Source organism: Nicotiana sylvestris, chromosome 1 (genome assembly GCF_000393655.2).
Source record: "Nicotiana sylvestris chromosome 1, ASM39365v2, whole genome shotgun sequence".
In the NCBI taxonomy this organism is placed as follows: domain Eukaryota; kingdom Viridiplantae; phylum Streptophyta; class Magnoliopsida; order Solanales; family Solanaceae; genus Nicotiana; species Nicotiana sylvestris.
In genome coordinates this window covers 2,843,754-2,859,517 of record NC_091057.1, presented here as the reverse complement: position 1 = coordinate 2,859,517, position 15,764 = coordinate 2,843,754, and the positions used below count along the sequence as shown (strand labels likewise).

At 32.8% G+C, this 15,764-nt stretch overlaps 1 protein-coding gene across 2 annotated transcripts; it reads right to left on the bottom strand.

Moving 5' to 3' along the window:
- Window positions 1-8,052: 8,052 nt before the first annotated feature.
- Window positions 8,053-12,951, bottom strand: LOC104222550 (putative late blight resistance protein homolog R1B-16). Of its 2 annotated transcripts, none has more exons than XM_070162073.1 (3): window positions 12,824-12,951; window positions 10,814-11,068; window positions 8,053-10,726 (listed from the first exon to the last, which is right to left on the bottom strand). In XM_070162073.1, exons 2-3 carry the CDS (start codon window positions 10,885-10,887, stop codon window positions 8,308-8,310), a joined length of 2,493 nt encoding a protein of 830 aa, XP_070018174.1. In that variant the 5' UTR covers window positions 10,888-11,068; window positions 12,824-12,951; the 3' UTR covers window positions 8,053-8,307. The 2 variants fall into 2 exon arrangements, with proteins under 2 accessions (XP_070018174.1, XP_070018177.1); XM_070162076.1 differs by having other exon boundaries at window positions 8,055-10,723.
- Window positions 12,952-15,764: the final 2,813 nt, after the last annotated feature.

The window sequence follows — 15,764 nt, the reverse complement described above, 5'->3', positions numbered from 1 at the left end:
AAGGTATTAGGCATTTCCGAATTCCGTGGTTCTAACACGGTCGCTTAACTGTTTTTATTACTGGCTTAATTATCTTGATTTTATTGAATATATTGATGTTACATGATTTTACTACCGCTTATACTTACTGTGATTGAGGACCCTTCTTTGAATCAAATTACGCGTACATATATTCGTGTTATAAATTTTAAAAATGCGGAATTGTGTCACGCGTACGTGTACACGATAACTTTTGGTAATATATTTATTAAACAATCATTTTTCGAAATTGTGTCGAATCAAGAATATTTGTTTTTCTTGAATAGTGAACCGTACATCTCGGCTTTTGATGAAATTGATTTAACGCCTTTGGAAAAATCCTTTTATTAAATATTCGCTCGAAATTGCGCGTACGCGTAATCCGAATTTTTGCTTTTAAAAATATAATCAGGGTACGCGAACGTATCCCTAATTGCGCAAAATATTTGTAATGATATCAGGGATTTTTCCACAAATTGTTTATTATATTATGAGAAATCTTCATTTAAAATACCCCTTAATTCTTGAAAAAAAAGAATTCACAATTTATTGAATGTCGCCCATTGATTATAATTTCTGAATATAAATTATATTTATTCCAATTATTCAGATTCAAAGGACAGAATAAAAATATGATTAATACTATCTTTAAAACAAATATGACAGATATATATATATATATGCCAAAGAATAAATTGCATATGAAACTGAAAATGAATGATTCATAAAGGAAGGGAATATTTTCCAAGAATTTTCATTATTTACTTAATGCAAATTCTATTTCTAATTACCATTGATTTAAAGTGTTGCAATTTGTGCATATATACATCTCAACTTATTCTCATATACTCGTTTTAATCTTAATAGACGAAATTAATTTAATTAATTATGCCTATGATTGAGTTAGGATAGATATAGATATAATCAAACCAATTTGATTCTCAATCTATGTGAATTATTACTAACTATTAATTTTCACATTGTATAAGTTCCTAAGCCCTTTATTATTAAGAAAGAGAACAAGTCTTGTTGACTTAATAAAATGATATTGCATACAATATTACTTACTATATTTGACATTTTGAACATACGGATTATACTAACGCATCTTTCAACTATAAATTATGAACACAACCAATGTTATGCCAAAAGATAGCAAATTGCAACCAATCATCATCTAGCTTTAAACAACAACTAATTAACTAACAAAATAAACTAATAGCATATTTTCTTTGATAATGCCATATTATGCTATACCTATCTAACAATACCATAAAGTGTAAATAAAAGCCAACTTTCTGCCATGCTTCCTATTTACACAACTCATAGATAACTAAACTAATGAAATTTGACATGGATAACATTATTACAAAGTTTTATATGAATTTCAAAATAAGACAATTAACTTGTAGCCATCGAGTCGAACTCACTATTGGTTAACCAACATGAAACTAAAGCTGAAATTTCCAACTAAAGAACTCAAATGAGTAGATGACAGTATTACAATTCAAACTCTATTTATTTGTCATGTTGAATCTCTTTCCAACATAAAATTTAAAAGACATGTACCTGAAAATGAAGGTGGAAGGAATAAATTTCAGCAGTAGCAGCAGTAACAAAATCAGTAGAATATACCGATAACACAGCAAATCTAAACAAGAATAGGATTCGAAGAGCCCAGATGCACAGTAGAAGTACTTTTAAGAAATTTCAGATTTTTAACTGAACAACGATATTGAACAAATCCGGACAGATTTATGAAGAGAATGATATTTCTGATTCTGAGACTTGGAACAAAACAGACTAAAAAATTTCAATTTTTTAAACACAGAATCAACTTCAATACTAACTTCCGATGTAGAATTCTGTTTTAATGTTTCTGTTTTCCTTTCTTTCTATCTTCCTTTTCAGATTTCTGTTTCTGCTTGATTTTCCTCTTTCAATCTCCTAAAATCTGCCCAAGATCTCAATTTTCCTTGTTCTAATCTCTCTGAATGTCCAGCTCCTGTATTTATACAGGGCTGGTTGCACCCTTTTAATGCTGGATGGACCCTTTATCCCTTTAAAAATCAGAAAGTTTTTCCATTAAAACTACTTTTGAATACTTTAAATCTTATTGAGTGCCATTATCCTGATTTTCAGCAGCCCATTATCCCTTGTTTCCCATTAGTATCTTAAACTATAGCCACTAACATTACATTATAATACACTAGCACTAACACCCTGTTTTTACTGTTTCATTCCCAGAAATGCCCCTGAAATCCTGATGTTATTACTGAAAAATCAGAACCTACTGCAAAACAGATTCTAAAATCTGTATAAACTTAATTATCCTTCTGATTTACAGCTATAACCAATCCTATTAACCTCCTAACACAATTGTATTTGACCAACTTTTGTAAACTTGAATTCAAACTTGACATTACAGCAATATTACACTGAATTCAGAACTAACATCATAACAACATATTACTGAAATTATCATAATAATTCAGACTGGACTTAACATTAAACCAAGATCAAACACACACAGGATCATTGTCAATACTGACAATGCCCTGAAACTTTAATGTTCAGACAATAACATATATACAACACTTATTTTGACAGATTCATATAAACCAGGATGATTTAACTGACGAGTATTAGTTAAAAATGATTATCTACAATATCTGTCAACAAACAGTACATAAAAATAGAAACAGATTGTTTCAATCAGTATTATTATGAATGAGAATTCATAATATAACTAATCGACGAACTTAATCGAGTCGATTACACACATTGTAACTAAGCACAACCAACAGAAACAATTCACATTTAAAATCAAGTAGACGGGTAGGAGACAGTATGACGATAAAAGATGGGAAAATTACACAGACTAAAACAAACACAAAAATACACGTATAATACACAAAATAAATAGAAAAAATACCTTTGAATCTTCAATTTTATTCCGACTCGAACTCAACTTGGATTTGGATTTTTGTTTGAAATCAAACAGACCTTAGTCGAAGTATTTTCCACTGAAAATACTTCGACTAAGGTCGATTAAACCTCAATCTTTATTTACTCTGAACAGAATCCAAAAGTTTGGGTTTTTTAGGGTCCTTGAAAGTTCGATTTGGGATTTACTCATTTCTGGTCAGATTCGAGGAGAACCAAACATGATACAAGGGTGAGGGTAGCCTAGGGGTCATTTGGTGTTAGTTTGAAACGGATCTGAGTTTGTTCTTGTTTGGTCCGAATCTTCAAAAGAAGATGCGAGAAGTTCAGAGCTGATTCGAGCCAAACTAACTTCAGATCCATAACAAGGGTTGTTAGGGGAAGCCATGGTGTTAATTTGGGGCTGATTGGTTTAGATCCGAGTTTGGCTCGAATCTTCAAATGAAGATTCGAGAACCTTCAGGAAGATTCGAGCCCAACGGCTAACATATTTGGATAGAGGAGGTTCAGGGGGTTCTAGGGTGTTAAGTTGGTGACCGGCGGCGTTGATGCCGCCGGGTTTCAGGCGAAGGGGAATAGGGGCAGCTAGGGTTAGGGGTCTGTTTGGGAAGACGATGAACAGGAGAGGATGGGGGGGGTGTTTAGTTAGGGGGGTCGGGGTAAGGATTATGGGTTTATATAGGGGAATGGTGGATTAATCTTGACCGTTGGATCAAGGAGAATGGATGGCCAGGATTAGTTCATTTAGCCAAACGGTGTCGTTTGGTTTACTGCTGGGGTCGGGCTGAATCGGGGCATTGGGTCGGGTAATGGTTATGGGTTAAGGTTCGTGGGATCTCAGCCGTTGGTTGGCTTTGATCCAACGGCCTTTGATGAGGGACGACTAAACGTTGTCGTTTCGGTTTGTTTGAATTTGGACCGGACCTGGGAGTGCTGGAATTGGGCTGTGGAAGGGTAATTTGATTTGGGTCTGGATTTAAATCCAGGTCCGATTTTCCCATTCTATTTTATTTTATTTTCTAATTTTATTATTAATTAAAAAAAAATCCTAATAAAATTATAAAACAATTTTTAACCTTACACAAAATATTAATTGCTTCATAACAACTATTTAACACATAGTCAAAATATTAATCACACAGTAACATATTTAAAAATAGAACGAATGCATATTTTTTGTGATTTTATTTAAATTATCTCTTAAATGCATAATTAAATCCTATATGCATGCAATATGTATTTTATTTTATTTTTCATTTCATTATGACAAAGTAAACATTTACGGACATAACACAAGTATTTAACACCACGCAAAATTCAAAAATTACACAGTAAAAGAAATTTATTTTATTTTTTGATTTATTTTGGAGTAGTTTTCGTAAGGCAAAAATCACGTGCTCACAGTGCCCACGTCTCGGAATTCGATAAAAATTAAACACTAGAATCCTTAACCTCTTACGAGTCTATACATACCAATATCTTCAAAATCAGACCTCAAATGGCCCCTCAAATCCCCAATTTTAATCCCTAATTTCCCAATTTTCACCCTTAATCTCTTGAATTTTCATGTTTAATCAACTCAAATTCACCATAGATACGAGTATTAAGTTGAAAAATCTTACTTCAACAAGTTTCCCCTTGAATCCCTCTTCGAAACCCTTCAAAAGCTCTAATCCCGTCTCAAAAATTGTGGAAATGGGCAAAAATTCGCGAAGGTTTAGTTTATACCTTCTGCCCAGGCATTTCTGCACCTGCGGCCCGAATCACGTTTCTACAGACCACATTTGTGGTTTTTCATTAATTTCTCAGGATCCCATCTGCGCCAAGGCTCTACACCTGCGGTCCCACAGATGCGCCCAACACACCGCACCTGCGGTTCTTCTCCTGATGGCCAACTTCCGCATCTGTGGTCTCATCCACGCACCTGCGGTCCCCAATTCGCAGGTGCGGATATGACAGAAGAAGCAGCTGAAGCTGCTCAATTTCAAGTCCAATCTTTCCGACAACCTTCTGAATTCATCCCGAGGCCCCTGGAACCTCAACCAAAAATACGAACAAGTTGTATATCATCATTCAAACTCATACCAACCCTTGGAACACTCAAAACAACGTCGAAACACCAAATCACCCTCGGATTCAAGCCTAAGGATTTCTAAACTTTCGAATTCCGCAATCCAAAAACCTATCAAACCTCATCCGAATGATCTAAATTTTGCACACATGTTACAAATGACACAACAGGCCTACTCCAATTTTCAGAATTTCATTCCGGCCGCGATATCAAGATTTTCACTGCCAACAAGAAAATGCTAAATTTTCAATTTCGCCAATTCAAGCCTAAATCTATCACGGACCTCCAAATTATATTCCGAACACGCTCCTAAGTTCAAAATCACCTAACAAAACTATTTGAACCATCAGAATTTACATACAAGAACTTCTACACATAAGTCAATATCTGGTTAACTTTTCTAACTTAAACTTTCAAATAAGAGACTAAGTGCCTCATCTCGCTCCATGACCATTCCGAACATAGAATAACCAATACGATATGATGAAATATAGCTAAACAACATATAAAAAAGCAAAACGGGACTGTAACTCATGAAACGATCGGCCGAGTCATTACAGATTCATTATATTTAATTCTTAATTTTGCTTTCTCTATCAAAATTGATGGATTAACACATTAAAGAGTTCACTAGAATTAAGGATAATACCTCTTCTCACCTGCCTAATCTCGCTATATTTTTATTTGTAAAAAATACAAATATGTTCTTTTTTTCAATAAAAGTACAAATATCTGTTCTTGTTTATACTGAAGTTTTTGAACAAAAGCTCATGGAAAAAGCTGTTTAATTAAGAACAAAACTTAAGCACGTCTTGGTATGAACATTGAGCAAATGAACTAAATTTAACTTCAGCATGCATTAAATCAAATTACACAATGCACGAGAAAAACTTCAGCTCGTTTTTTTTCCTGAAGCTTTTAAAAATGAACTTATGCTAAAGTTGTTGGAAAAAGCTCATGACAAAACTATTGACCAGAAAAAAAGCTTGTTTATACTCAAGTTTTCAAACAAAAGCTCATGAAAAAAGTTGTTTAATGCATGACATAACTTCAGCAAATAAACTAAATTTAATTTCGGCATGCATTAAATAAAATTCACTAGAAAATTACACAGTGCAGGAGGAAAACTTCAACTCGTTTTTCTTGAAGTATTGAACGCAGGACATAACTTCAGCATATTTTAGTGCTGAAGTCTTAGCAAATGAACTAAAAAACTTCAGCTTGATTGCACTGCAAGACAAATACTTCAGCATTTTTGGTGTCACGTTTTAGCAAAATTATATAAAAACTCCGCTTGTTTAGCAAATAAACCAAAAACTTCAGCATGTTATGCAGTACAAAACTTCAACATATTTGAATTTTTAGCTTTGACGTTAAATTAGGTTTAACGTGAAGAATCTTTTGCTTCATTTTAGAATTCAACGTGAAACAAATTTAGAATGCAAATTCATTCGTCGGTGAAATCTATCAGTGAAGAGTTAGTGTTTCATCCGTCAAACAACTTCATGCAAGAGTGAATTATGAAAATAATTATAGAAACATATATCATGAAATTAATCAGTTTCAAAAACTATTTTGAATTCTGAAGATGAATTGGAATACTTACAATGTATTTTATAATTTGGAATTTGAATCTGGTTCAAATTTCTGATTTGCGAGAGGAGATTTGAGGAGAGACGGAGTGATAGAGGAGAACCGTAAATTGATTTATGCGTGATACATCTCTTATATGTTTTGTCAGGGGTATAATGGTCATATTATTACGGTTTTTTTAGTTTTTAAAAATATGGTATAGGTTAAAAGGTGGCATAAATATAGGGTATAGCTGCAAATCACCCATTTTTCTCCTGGTTCACTACATGACCAAGGTTCGAGACTGTAATGCCAGCGCTTTCTTTCAATTAAAGATAGATTAGTATCTCTTGTATTTAGTGCTAAATTTGCTTTTTTCTTTATCTTTTCGAAGTTCATGAACAATTATGCACTAGTATATAATAGTCAACTTCTACACAAAATAGTCTCAAACTCTTTTTGAGAAATATCGTCCATCGATTCAACGAAAGCGATTGAGACTCTGCTTGGACTGCTTTACAGACCTTCAATCTTGATCTTATTAGACTAAGTTTTTGATATTTTTGAACATTCTTTTGGTCACTGACTCAAAGTAACTTAGTTTCTAAGGAGTTAACACGTCAGATTTTATCGTTACTAGCTGACATATCTATATCAATAGTCGTGCCCCGCTCCACTCAGATCTTGAGTCCGCCTTGTGTAGCACGTAAAAATATTTTCTTGTTAATGCAGAACGATAAGACTACAACATAGGACTCTGTCTGTCCGAATACTATGTTGAATTACATGAATCACATTATCCAAAATATGAAACTATTAGAGAAAAACCAATTTATTTACTTCTTTTAGATTTTCAACAAAGAAAACTTTGAATAATGATGAATTAAGCAACAACAAAAAATATCAAAGGGATCACAAAAATAATGATGAATTAATGCATGCATTTATATGGTTAAAGACAAAATTGTTCTTAAAGTCCCTTAAAAGCAAAAGAATATGGAGGGCATTTTTGTAAGCAACTAATTTTCTTAAAAATTATGCTATGTATTTTAATTTTTAATACACCACAATAAACATTGTATAAGAAGTAATCTCTGCGTAACTAATGCTTGCATTACTAACCCATGCATTATTAATCCCTGCATTACTAATACACCTTATTCAGCATTATTCTTATATACCCTACCAAACAACTCCTTAATGCTTTTTCATGTCAAAGGTGCAGAAAAGCGGAGGACAGAGCTTGTTTATTCTAACGTTGAGAGCTGAATCCTGATGTGACTTACTTGAAGTCTAAAGTTAGAAGGGGTATCTTGAAGTCTAAAGTTATCTAAGAGAAAAGAGTTAATGATACCATGGACAGAATGTTGGATGAGCTATGAAGTCGACACATCTTTGACATCCTGCCAACGTTGAATATTCATACTGCACCAATTGTTTCACAAGATCGTCATGGATATACATGCATAACTGAGGTTCCTTCGAATCTAGGTTGAGTCAATTGTTCTACATTATAACCTATTTGATTTTGAGAAGTGTAGTACTGTCCTTTTTTTGTATGTAGAAACTGGTTATCCTTTTCTAATAATTCCACACTCAAAATCATTTCGTGAATAGATTAAACAAACAAAAAACAGCTATTCTCCTCACATACACCCCCATAAAAAGAAATTACTTCAGATTAAGCAGAACTTAAAATTTTAGAAAACAGAATTTTTAAATATTCGTAAATCATGATCTTTTCTTCCAAGAGGCATATTTTTAAAATCAACTTGAACTTGGAGAGAGTCACATCCTGTGATATCTTCTACTTCTTTTTTAATGTTTAGGGCTGAATCCTTAACTGACTTCATGCAGCCCCTCAATCTGATCAACTTCAGTGTTTGGATATCCGCGAAGCTAGACGGGATCTCTTGAAGCTTCTCACAACGACGTATAACCAGTTTCTCAAGCATGGGGAAGGATGCGTCTGAGGAGCGCCAGTCGGTCATATCAACACCCCTTAAATTCAAATATTTGAGTGCTGGGAACTTGTAATCACCCACATCCCAACATCTGATATCTTTATCCTTGAAGAGTATTCGACGTAGTTTGAGTCTCTCAAGATTTCGCAGTCTTGCAATATTTGAAACAACTTTTTCTGTTAGGATAATGCTATGAATGGACAAATCCTTTAGATTTGAGGGGAAAACAAGACAGCTGCCCCTTCCGATTCCAAAGTCATGCGTCTCTGGCATGTCTGAGAAGCCCACTTCGAGAGATTGAAGTGGGAGTTCTTCAAGATTTGGCATATCAAATTCTGGTGGGGAGAAGTCACGATATTTAGGTTCAACAATGTGGAGCTTGAGTTGTTCAATATTTGGAAATCTCCACCAGAACTCCGGAGTCATATCAGCCAAATATATACAGCATTTCCCGAAAGACTTCAAGTTCGGTAACACAGTTTGTGAAGATTCTTCGAAAATTGCTCGATCATTCTCTTCCCATGCGAATTTAATTTCCTTGATATCCACATGCCTTAGCTTCTGCATTTTCCAAAGACCAGCAGGGGATATCTTACTTCCTAATGAAATAGGTTGCCACCCCACCCGCAAAGTTTGTAGATCGAGTAGGTGTGATACCCACGGGAAACGAAATTCTTGGGTATGAATTGCAAGATACCTCAAGTGAGTTACTGCTTGCATTGCCCTAGCCCAAAAACGTCCCTCCAAGTAGACATTCAACAAATCCAATACCCGAATAAGTCTAATGCAATCAAGTAAAAGGACATGATTTGTCAAACTCAGGTCCCATTTATAGAGTTTTGGATGAGCAATGAACTCGAGAGATCTACCATGACATTGAGCAAATGATCCTACTTCACTCAACTCCGCCAACATTGGAATTTTATCCAATGAATATTCATGCTCCACCAACTGCTTGACCAGATCGTTATGAACATACATGCATAACCGAGGTTCCGTTGCACCTAAAGATTGGTCTGGATTATATGGGATTATGAGCTGCATAAACTTTTCTTTTGCAAGTTTTCTCCAGCAAAACTCACGCACTACATCATGAAGAGTGCAGTACTTTATCTCACCATTATCTCTCCTTTTAGAAACCATTACAAGGCTTTTGTTCGCTAGATCATTCAAGAAATTTTTAGATGCTTCCTCCAAGTTATCTGTATCCGAATTCTGTACAAAATTTTCAGCTATCCACAACTTAAGTAAAATAGAAACTGGAAAATTGTAGTCTTCTGGAAACAATCCCATGTAAAGAAGACAAGCCTTTAAGTGATCTTCCAGATGGTCGTAACTTGATTCTATTATCTTCATGCTTTGCTCTTCTAAAGCATGGGAACTTAATTCATTTGCGACCTTAAACCACAAAGAGGCTTGCCTTTTCTTTGAAATAATTCCAGCAATCAAGACAATCACAAGTGGTAATCCTTTACAGTTTTTGGCAACTCGCAATCCTGCTTCGAGTAACTGTTGTGGACAGATTTCTCCTTGAAAAACTTTCTTCTGGAGTAATTCCCAGCTCTCATCCACACTGAGAAATCGAAGAAAATATGGATCACTGTGGAGCTTAAGCTGCCTAACCACTTGTTCATCTCGAGTTGTTACCACTACTCTGCTTCCATCTTCACCATGTGGGAAAGATAATCGCAACTCTTCCCATGCCTTAACTTCCCATATATCGTCTAACACGATGAGGTATCTCTTGCGCATTAGACTCTTTCGCAACTCGTGAGGTATGTCTTCATCTCTTATACCATTCATACTGCCTACAACTTGTTTAAGAATCTCAGAGAACACCTTCGTCGAGCTATATTCTTTTGAAATAGAGCACCATGCTCTAACGTCAAAGTGTCTATTATCAATAAAATGATTAAACACCTTTCTAGCCAAAGTGGTTTTGCCGAGTCCTGGCATTCCAACAATCGAGATAATGTCTAGTTCCTTTGTTCCTCCAGTCAATTGTTGAATTATGCTTTTTGCATCATCCTCAAAACCAACTACTTCCTCTTCCATTGATGGAAGACTATGTTTGGTAGAAGCAGTTGCATCAGCAAGAGATCTTTCACCACCCTGAATGCTCTCCATGTCAATTAGCTTTGTCTCTCTTCGGCTGCTAGAAATAAATATTATTATGTTAGAATTGATTGCTCGATTGGCAAAGAGTTGTCGCGTAATGTTCAAATTAAATCTTATGAAGTACCTTTTCTTCTTGATTCCCATGTTGTCCCTGTACAGAAACTTATTCTTTCCCCCTTCCCTGTTGTTGAAAGACATTCTATTTTTCACGTCAAATTAAAATAAGACCAATTGGATAAGAGGTAATTCTTCGTTTGGAAAGTCCCGCTATATGAATGTGAACTATGGAGGATGATGAGTTTGAAGTAGAAGCCGAGTGAAATCTGGAGCAAAGTATCAGGTTCAGATGACTTCAAACTGGATTGAGCGGGATGCCAACCTAACCTCCAAAAACAATTTGAAAATGGTTTCAAATTAACGAGGTGTTTTCACATATACATAACATATGGTCTGATGGCATATTACAAGTATCCTTTTGTTATATGACCTTTATTCATGAAGATTAATAAAATATAATACAGGAAATCATAACAAAACATATGAGATCTTTGTTAGGCCATTCTCTTTTATTCAAATTGTATGTGATAGCCAAAAAAGTGTATAAAATTTGTATAATTTTTTGATATAACATACATAACGTATATTTATACAAACAAATTTTATACATTTTTTTGACTATTATTTTTACCGCGGCTATACAGAGTCATTTTCCCAATTTCTTTTCATTTTTATGCCTAAAGTACTATTGTTTAAGGTCTCATTAGCCGCTATAACTTATAGTTTTGTTCATGGTCCGGTTTGGACCGGTTTTTTCCCAAAAAGAAACCAAACCAACTAAGTCGGTTTTTCAAATATTAGAACCAAACCAAACCAATTAAGTCGAATTTTTCTCGATTCGGTTTTTCGGTTTTTTCGGTTATTTGTCGGTTTTTTTCTTAAATATAAGACATACACTACCAAACACATATTTCGGCGACCACATTTTTAACGTAACACTATCAAATCAATTGCCCTTTGAAAAATCTATTATTTACCAAAATATATTGATGATAATTGAATCAAATATTGATGAATAATTTAAGGACTCAATTAAAAATATATTATTTTTAACATGAAATAGATTCTTACACTTAACAAAAGAAAACTATCAATCAAACTAGAATGTAAAGTTAAAAGAACTGTACTAAAAGTGCAAACGATTAACATTTACTATAAAATTTTTGAAACTTCGTATAAAAGTACACATATATATAGGTGTAATTTTAAATTTAAAATAGTTACTCTTATATTCGGTTTGGTTCGGTTTTTTTTTTTTATTAAAACCAAAACCAAACCAAATTTGATCGGTTATTAAATTTCAAAACCAAAACCAAACCAAACCAAAAAGTGTCGGTTTTTTAGGTCGGTTTGGTTTGGTTTTCGGTTTGGTTCGATTTTTTGGATTTTTATGAACACCCCTGACTATAAGGATAATTAAATAAAAGGCTACTAAATTAGTTCTTTTTTTTTTATGGATGATTACCTGTAATTACATTGTAGATAGCATGATAGTGTAAAATTTTCTTTTATTCTAGTAGTATATAGAAGTTACATGAATATCTTTAAAATTTAGCTACCTGTACTATCTGGTTTTATTTCTTGTGAAAAAAACCCAAAAGTAATCTTGGTAGATCTCGTTGATACCAACATATACCAATCATTGTTCATTATTTTGGGGTTTTAACGAATTTCATGCCAGAAACTAGTTATATTTGGTAGTCAAAAAAAGTGTATAAAATTTGTATAATTTTTTTTATATAACATACATAATGTATATTTATATAAATAAATTTTATATATTTTTTCGACTATTATTTTTATAACGGCTATATATACAGTATCATTTTTTCAACTTCTTTTCATTTTTATGCCTATAGTACTACTGTTTAAGGCCTCATTAGCCACTATAAGGATAAAATTCAAGTTACCAGATCGGGTGGGGGTTTCTTGGAAAGAAAATCATTAGCAAAGCATAAACATCAGACTAAAGAGATTTTAAAAAGAATAAAAATCATTACAATAAATTTAAAAAGAAAAAAAAACAGGCTCAAGAAATAGGTCAGACTTTTTTTCAAATAACCACAGAAAATCTCACCTTGCACTAAGAAAAGCCGCTGCAGAAAAGATTAATTGTTCTGAATTTATGGTTTTGGAGTAGAGGAGTTAGGAATAGGAAAGAAGATGGTGTAAATGAGAAAATGAAGTAAAGGAGTGATGATTCATAGTTGTGGTTGGGATTATTAAATTTAACAAATAAACAATAAAACAATTATGTTTATATTAATCAATCCTAGCCTAACCCCCCAATCAGGAAGGTGGCTAAAAAAAATAAAAAATAAAATCCTGCACGTTGAACAAGAATTTCAAACTTATGTTCAGACCTAACTTGTACCTCCGATGTGAGTTCCTATTAATATTTGTTATTTTCTCTAATATATTTTCTCGACAAGTTTTGATAATTTTTTTTTTAATTCTATAAATCATCTCATCTATATTATATTAAAAGTATTATATACGACCAAAAATAATTAAATCTGCGATGACAGCTTTGGTTGATGAAAATTTATATGTACAAAAAGTCAGAAGAGTCGCAATCACATGTCTCTTTAGGAAATCCTTAAACTTTTCAAAATAATATAAGTACTATTAATACAGAATTTGTTAGGAATGTTTACTTATTTTTTTAAGTTTATCGGGTCAACCTAATAAGTATGTTTTGTGTGGACCCGCCCTGCGTACAAGACAATATGGTTTTTTCGATGAAAATATCATGACTTTTAAATTGAGGGTGTATTTGGTAGGAAAGAAAATGTTTTACATTGAAAATGAATGGTTTTATAATTTATTTTTCCTTGTTTGGTTCGTGTGTGAAAAACTTTTTCAAGAAAATATTTTCTAGTATTTGGTTAGAGAAAGTAGAAAATATTTTTTTATGTTACTCTCCTCACTCCTCATTCTCCCAAGTCCCCATGGGGTGGGGTGGGATGGGGTTGGGATTGGGATTGGGTGGGTGTGGGGGTGTGGAGTGGGTTGGTAGGGGTTGGGGTAGGGTGGGGAAGGTTGATAAGTGTTTTGGAAAATGTTTTCCCTCTGCTTGATAAGAAAAACATTTTTTCCAATTGGAGGAAGATGAGTTCATAAGTAAAATATTTTCCAAAACATTTAAGTCAAACAAACATAAAAAAATTAAAAAATATTTTTCAAAAAATATTTTTCTTCGTACCAAACACGTGTTACTATTTTTTTTTAAAAAGGGCACTTACGTGGAAAGTAACAATGACTAGTTTGGAGGGGAAATCAACGCAACAGGAGTAAACGCATAATCCATGAATGAATACATTAATACGTAAGTTTTTTCTACTTTCAGAAATAAATTAAACTTATTATTTTTATAAAAGTTTAAAATAAGACCATCCGCGTAATTTGAATAGACCTCGTCTTTTTCAACTAAAGCAACAAATAGTCAACTCACGCGGCTGTTATAATACCATATTATTAAATAATTACAAAGTAATTAGAATAATTATGTCTGGAAGCATGCTATTTCAATAATTTAAGCTCTTTTGTCAATAGTGGCACTAAAGAAACCAATAATGACACTAAAGTGTCCTATTTCTATGGATCACCCTAGAATTGGACTAATTTTAATTGTAAGAGGAGTCAACTAATTTGCTTAAATTCAAATTTTTATTAGATATTTTAGGTTGATGAATTATTTTAATTAGTTGTCTGAATGTATATTTACTCTGCAGATTTTCTGTTTTTAAGTGGCTATTAAAGCTCTGCTATAAAATATTTTAGTTGTCTGAAGTATATTTATTCTGCAAATTTTCTATTTCTAAGTGGCTGTTAAAGCCCTGCTATAAAATATTTAGTTTGTCTGAATGTATATTTATTCAGCCTACTGCTGCTTCATCTCTTTCTTTTTTTATTAAAAGAAAACCACCAGTGCTACACGTTTTTTTAGAATTATTACTAAATTGCTAGTGGCCTGAATAATTAGAATATAGAAAGACCATTCCCTATAATTAATCTTTCTTAACACGAATCAATTAATTGGATGTCCCAACTTATGTCCCCCATTCTATTTATTTACTAGTAAATTTGCCGCGCTTCGGCGCGGTCTCAAAAATAAATTAATAAAATATAAAAAAAATCCTTTATAATTTTATTTCTTTAATTTTAAAAAATATAGTACATATAAATGTTATTCGATTAATTATTTCCAAAAAAGAGAATAATTGAAGGGAAAAAAGGAATGATAATTATAAATGTGTTTCTTAGAGATAAATATGCCAAATATACACACACACACACACACACACACACACACATATATATATATATATATATATATATATATATATATATATATATATATACACACACACACATATAAATAAATTTGCAAAGTACACTATTCCATATAAATACCCAGGCACAATTTTTACAAAGGTGAGATTGTCCGTAAGCATAGCCAATTGAAAAAGAAAGACTACATATGACCATCATGTGCCAAGATTTTCAGCCATAAATATGTCCCATGAACCTAAAAAAAATGATCAAATAGTTTGGATACTACCACAAAAATAAGATTGTCGTTGAACCTCACCAATTGAAAAAGAAAAATTACACAAAATCAACATCCGTCAAAATTATATCTCCCGAACCGAAAAAATAACCAAATATGCTAGGATATGTGTTTGTAATATGTGCGACTAATATTATGCTATCCTATAAAACTATTAAAAAAATTAAGACATATGCAAGCATGAAATGAGTACATATAAAGATAATTAATTACTAATTAAAAGATAACCATATTAAAATATGAGTGTAGGAAGAAAATAATGCATATGTTTAAATGAGGAAGGAGAATGAAACTAATAAGAAGGATGAGGATGCGTTAGGAATGAAGGAGACGTTTCGGAAAAGAGTATTAATGGTATAATAAAGATGAAAGAAATTAATGACATATTGGGCTATTAAAAATAAAATAAATGAAAAATGAGGGGAAAGAAGTAAAAAAAGGAGAA

Excerpts from the sequence above, each read along its gene's own strand:
- LOC104222550 (XM_070162073.1), bottom strand. The coding sequence starts at position 10,887 with ATGTCTTTCAACAACAGGGAAGGGGGAAAGAATAAGTTTCTGTACAGG. Across the intron at positions 10,727-10,813 it reads ATGGGAATCAAGAAGAAAAG|CAGCCGAAGAGAGACAAAGC; the intron begins GTACTTCATAAG and ends ATTTATTTCTAG.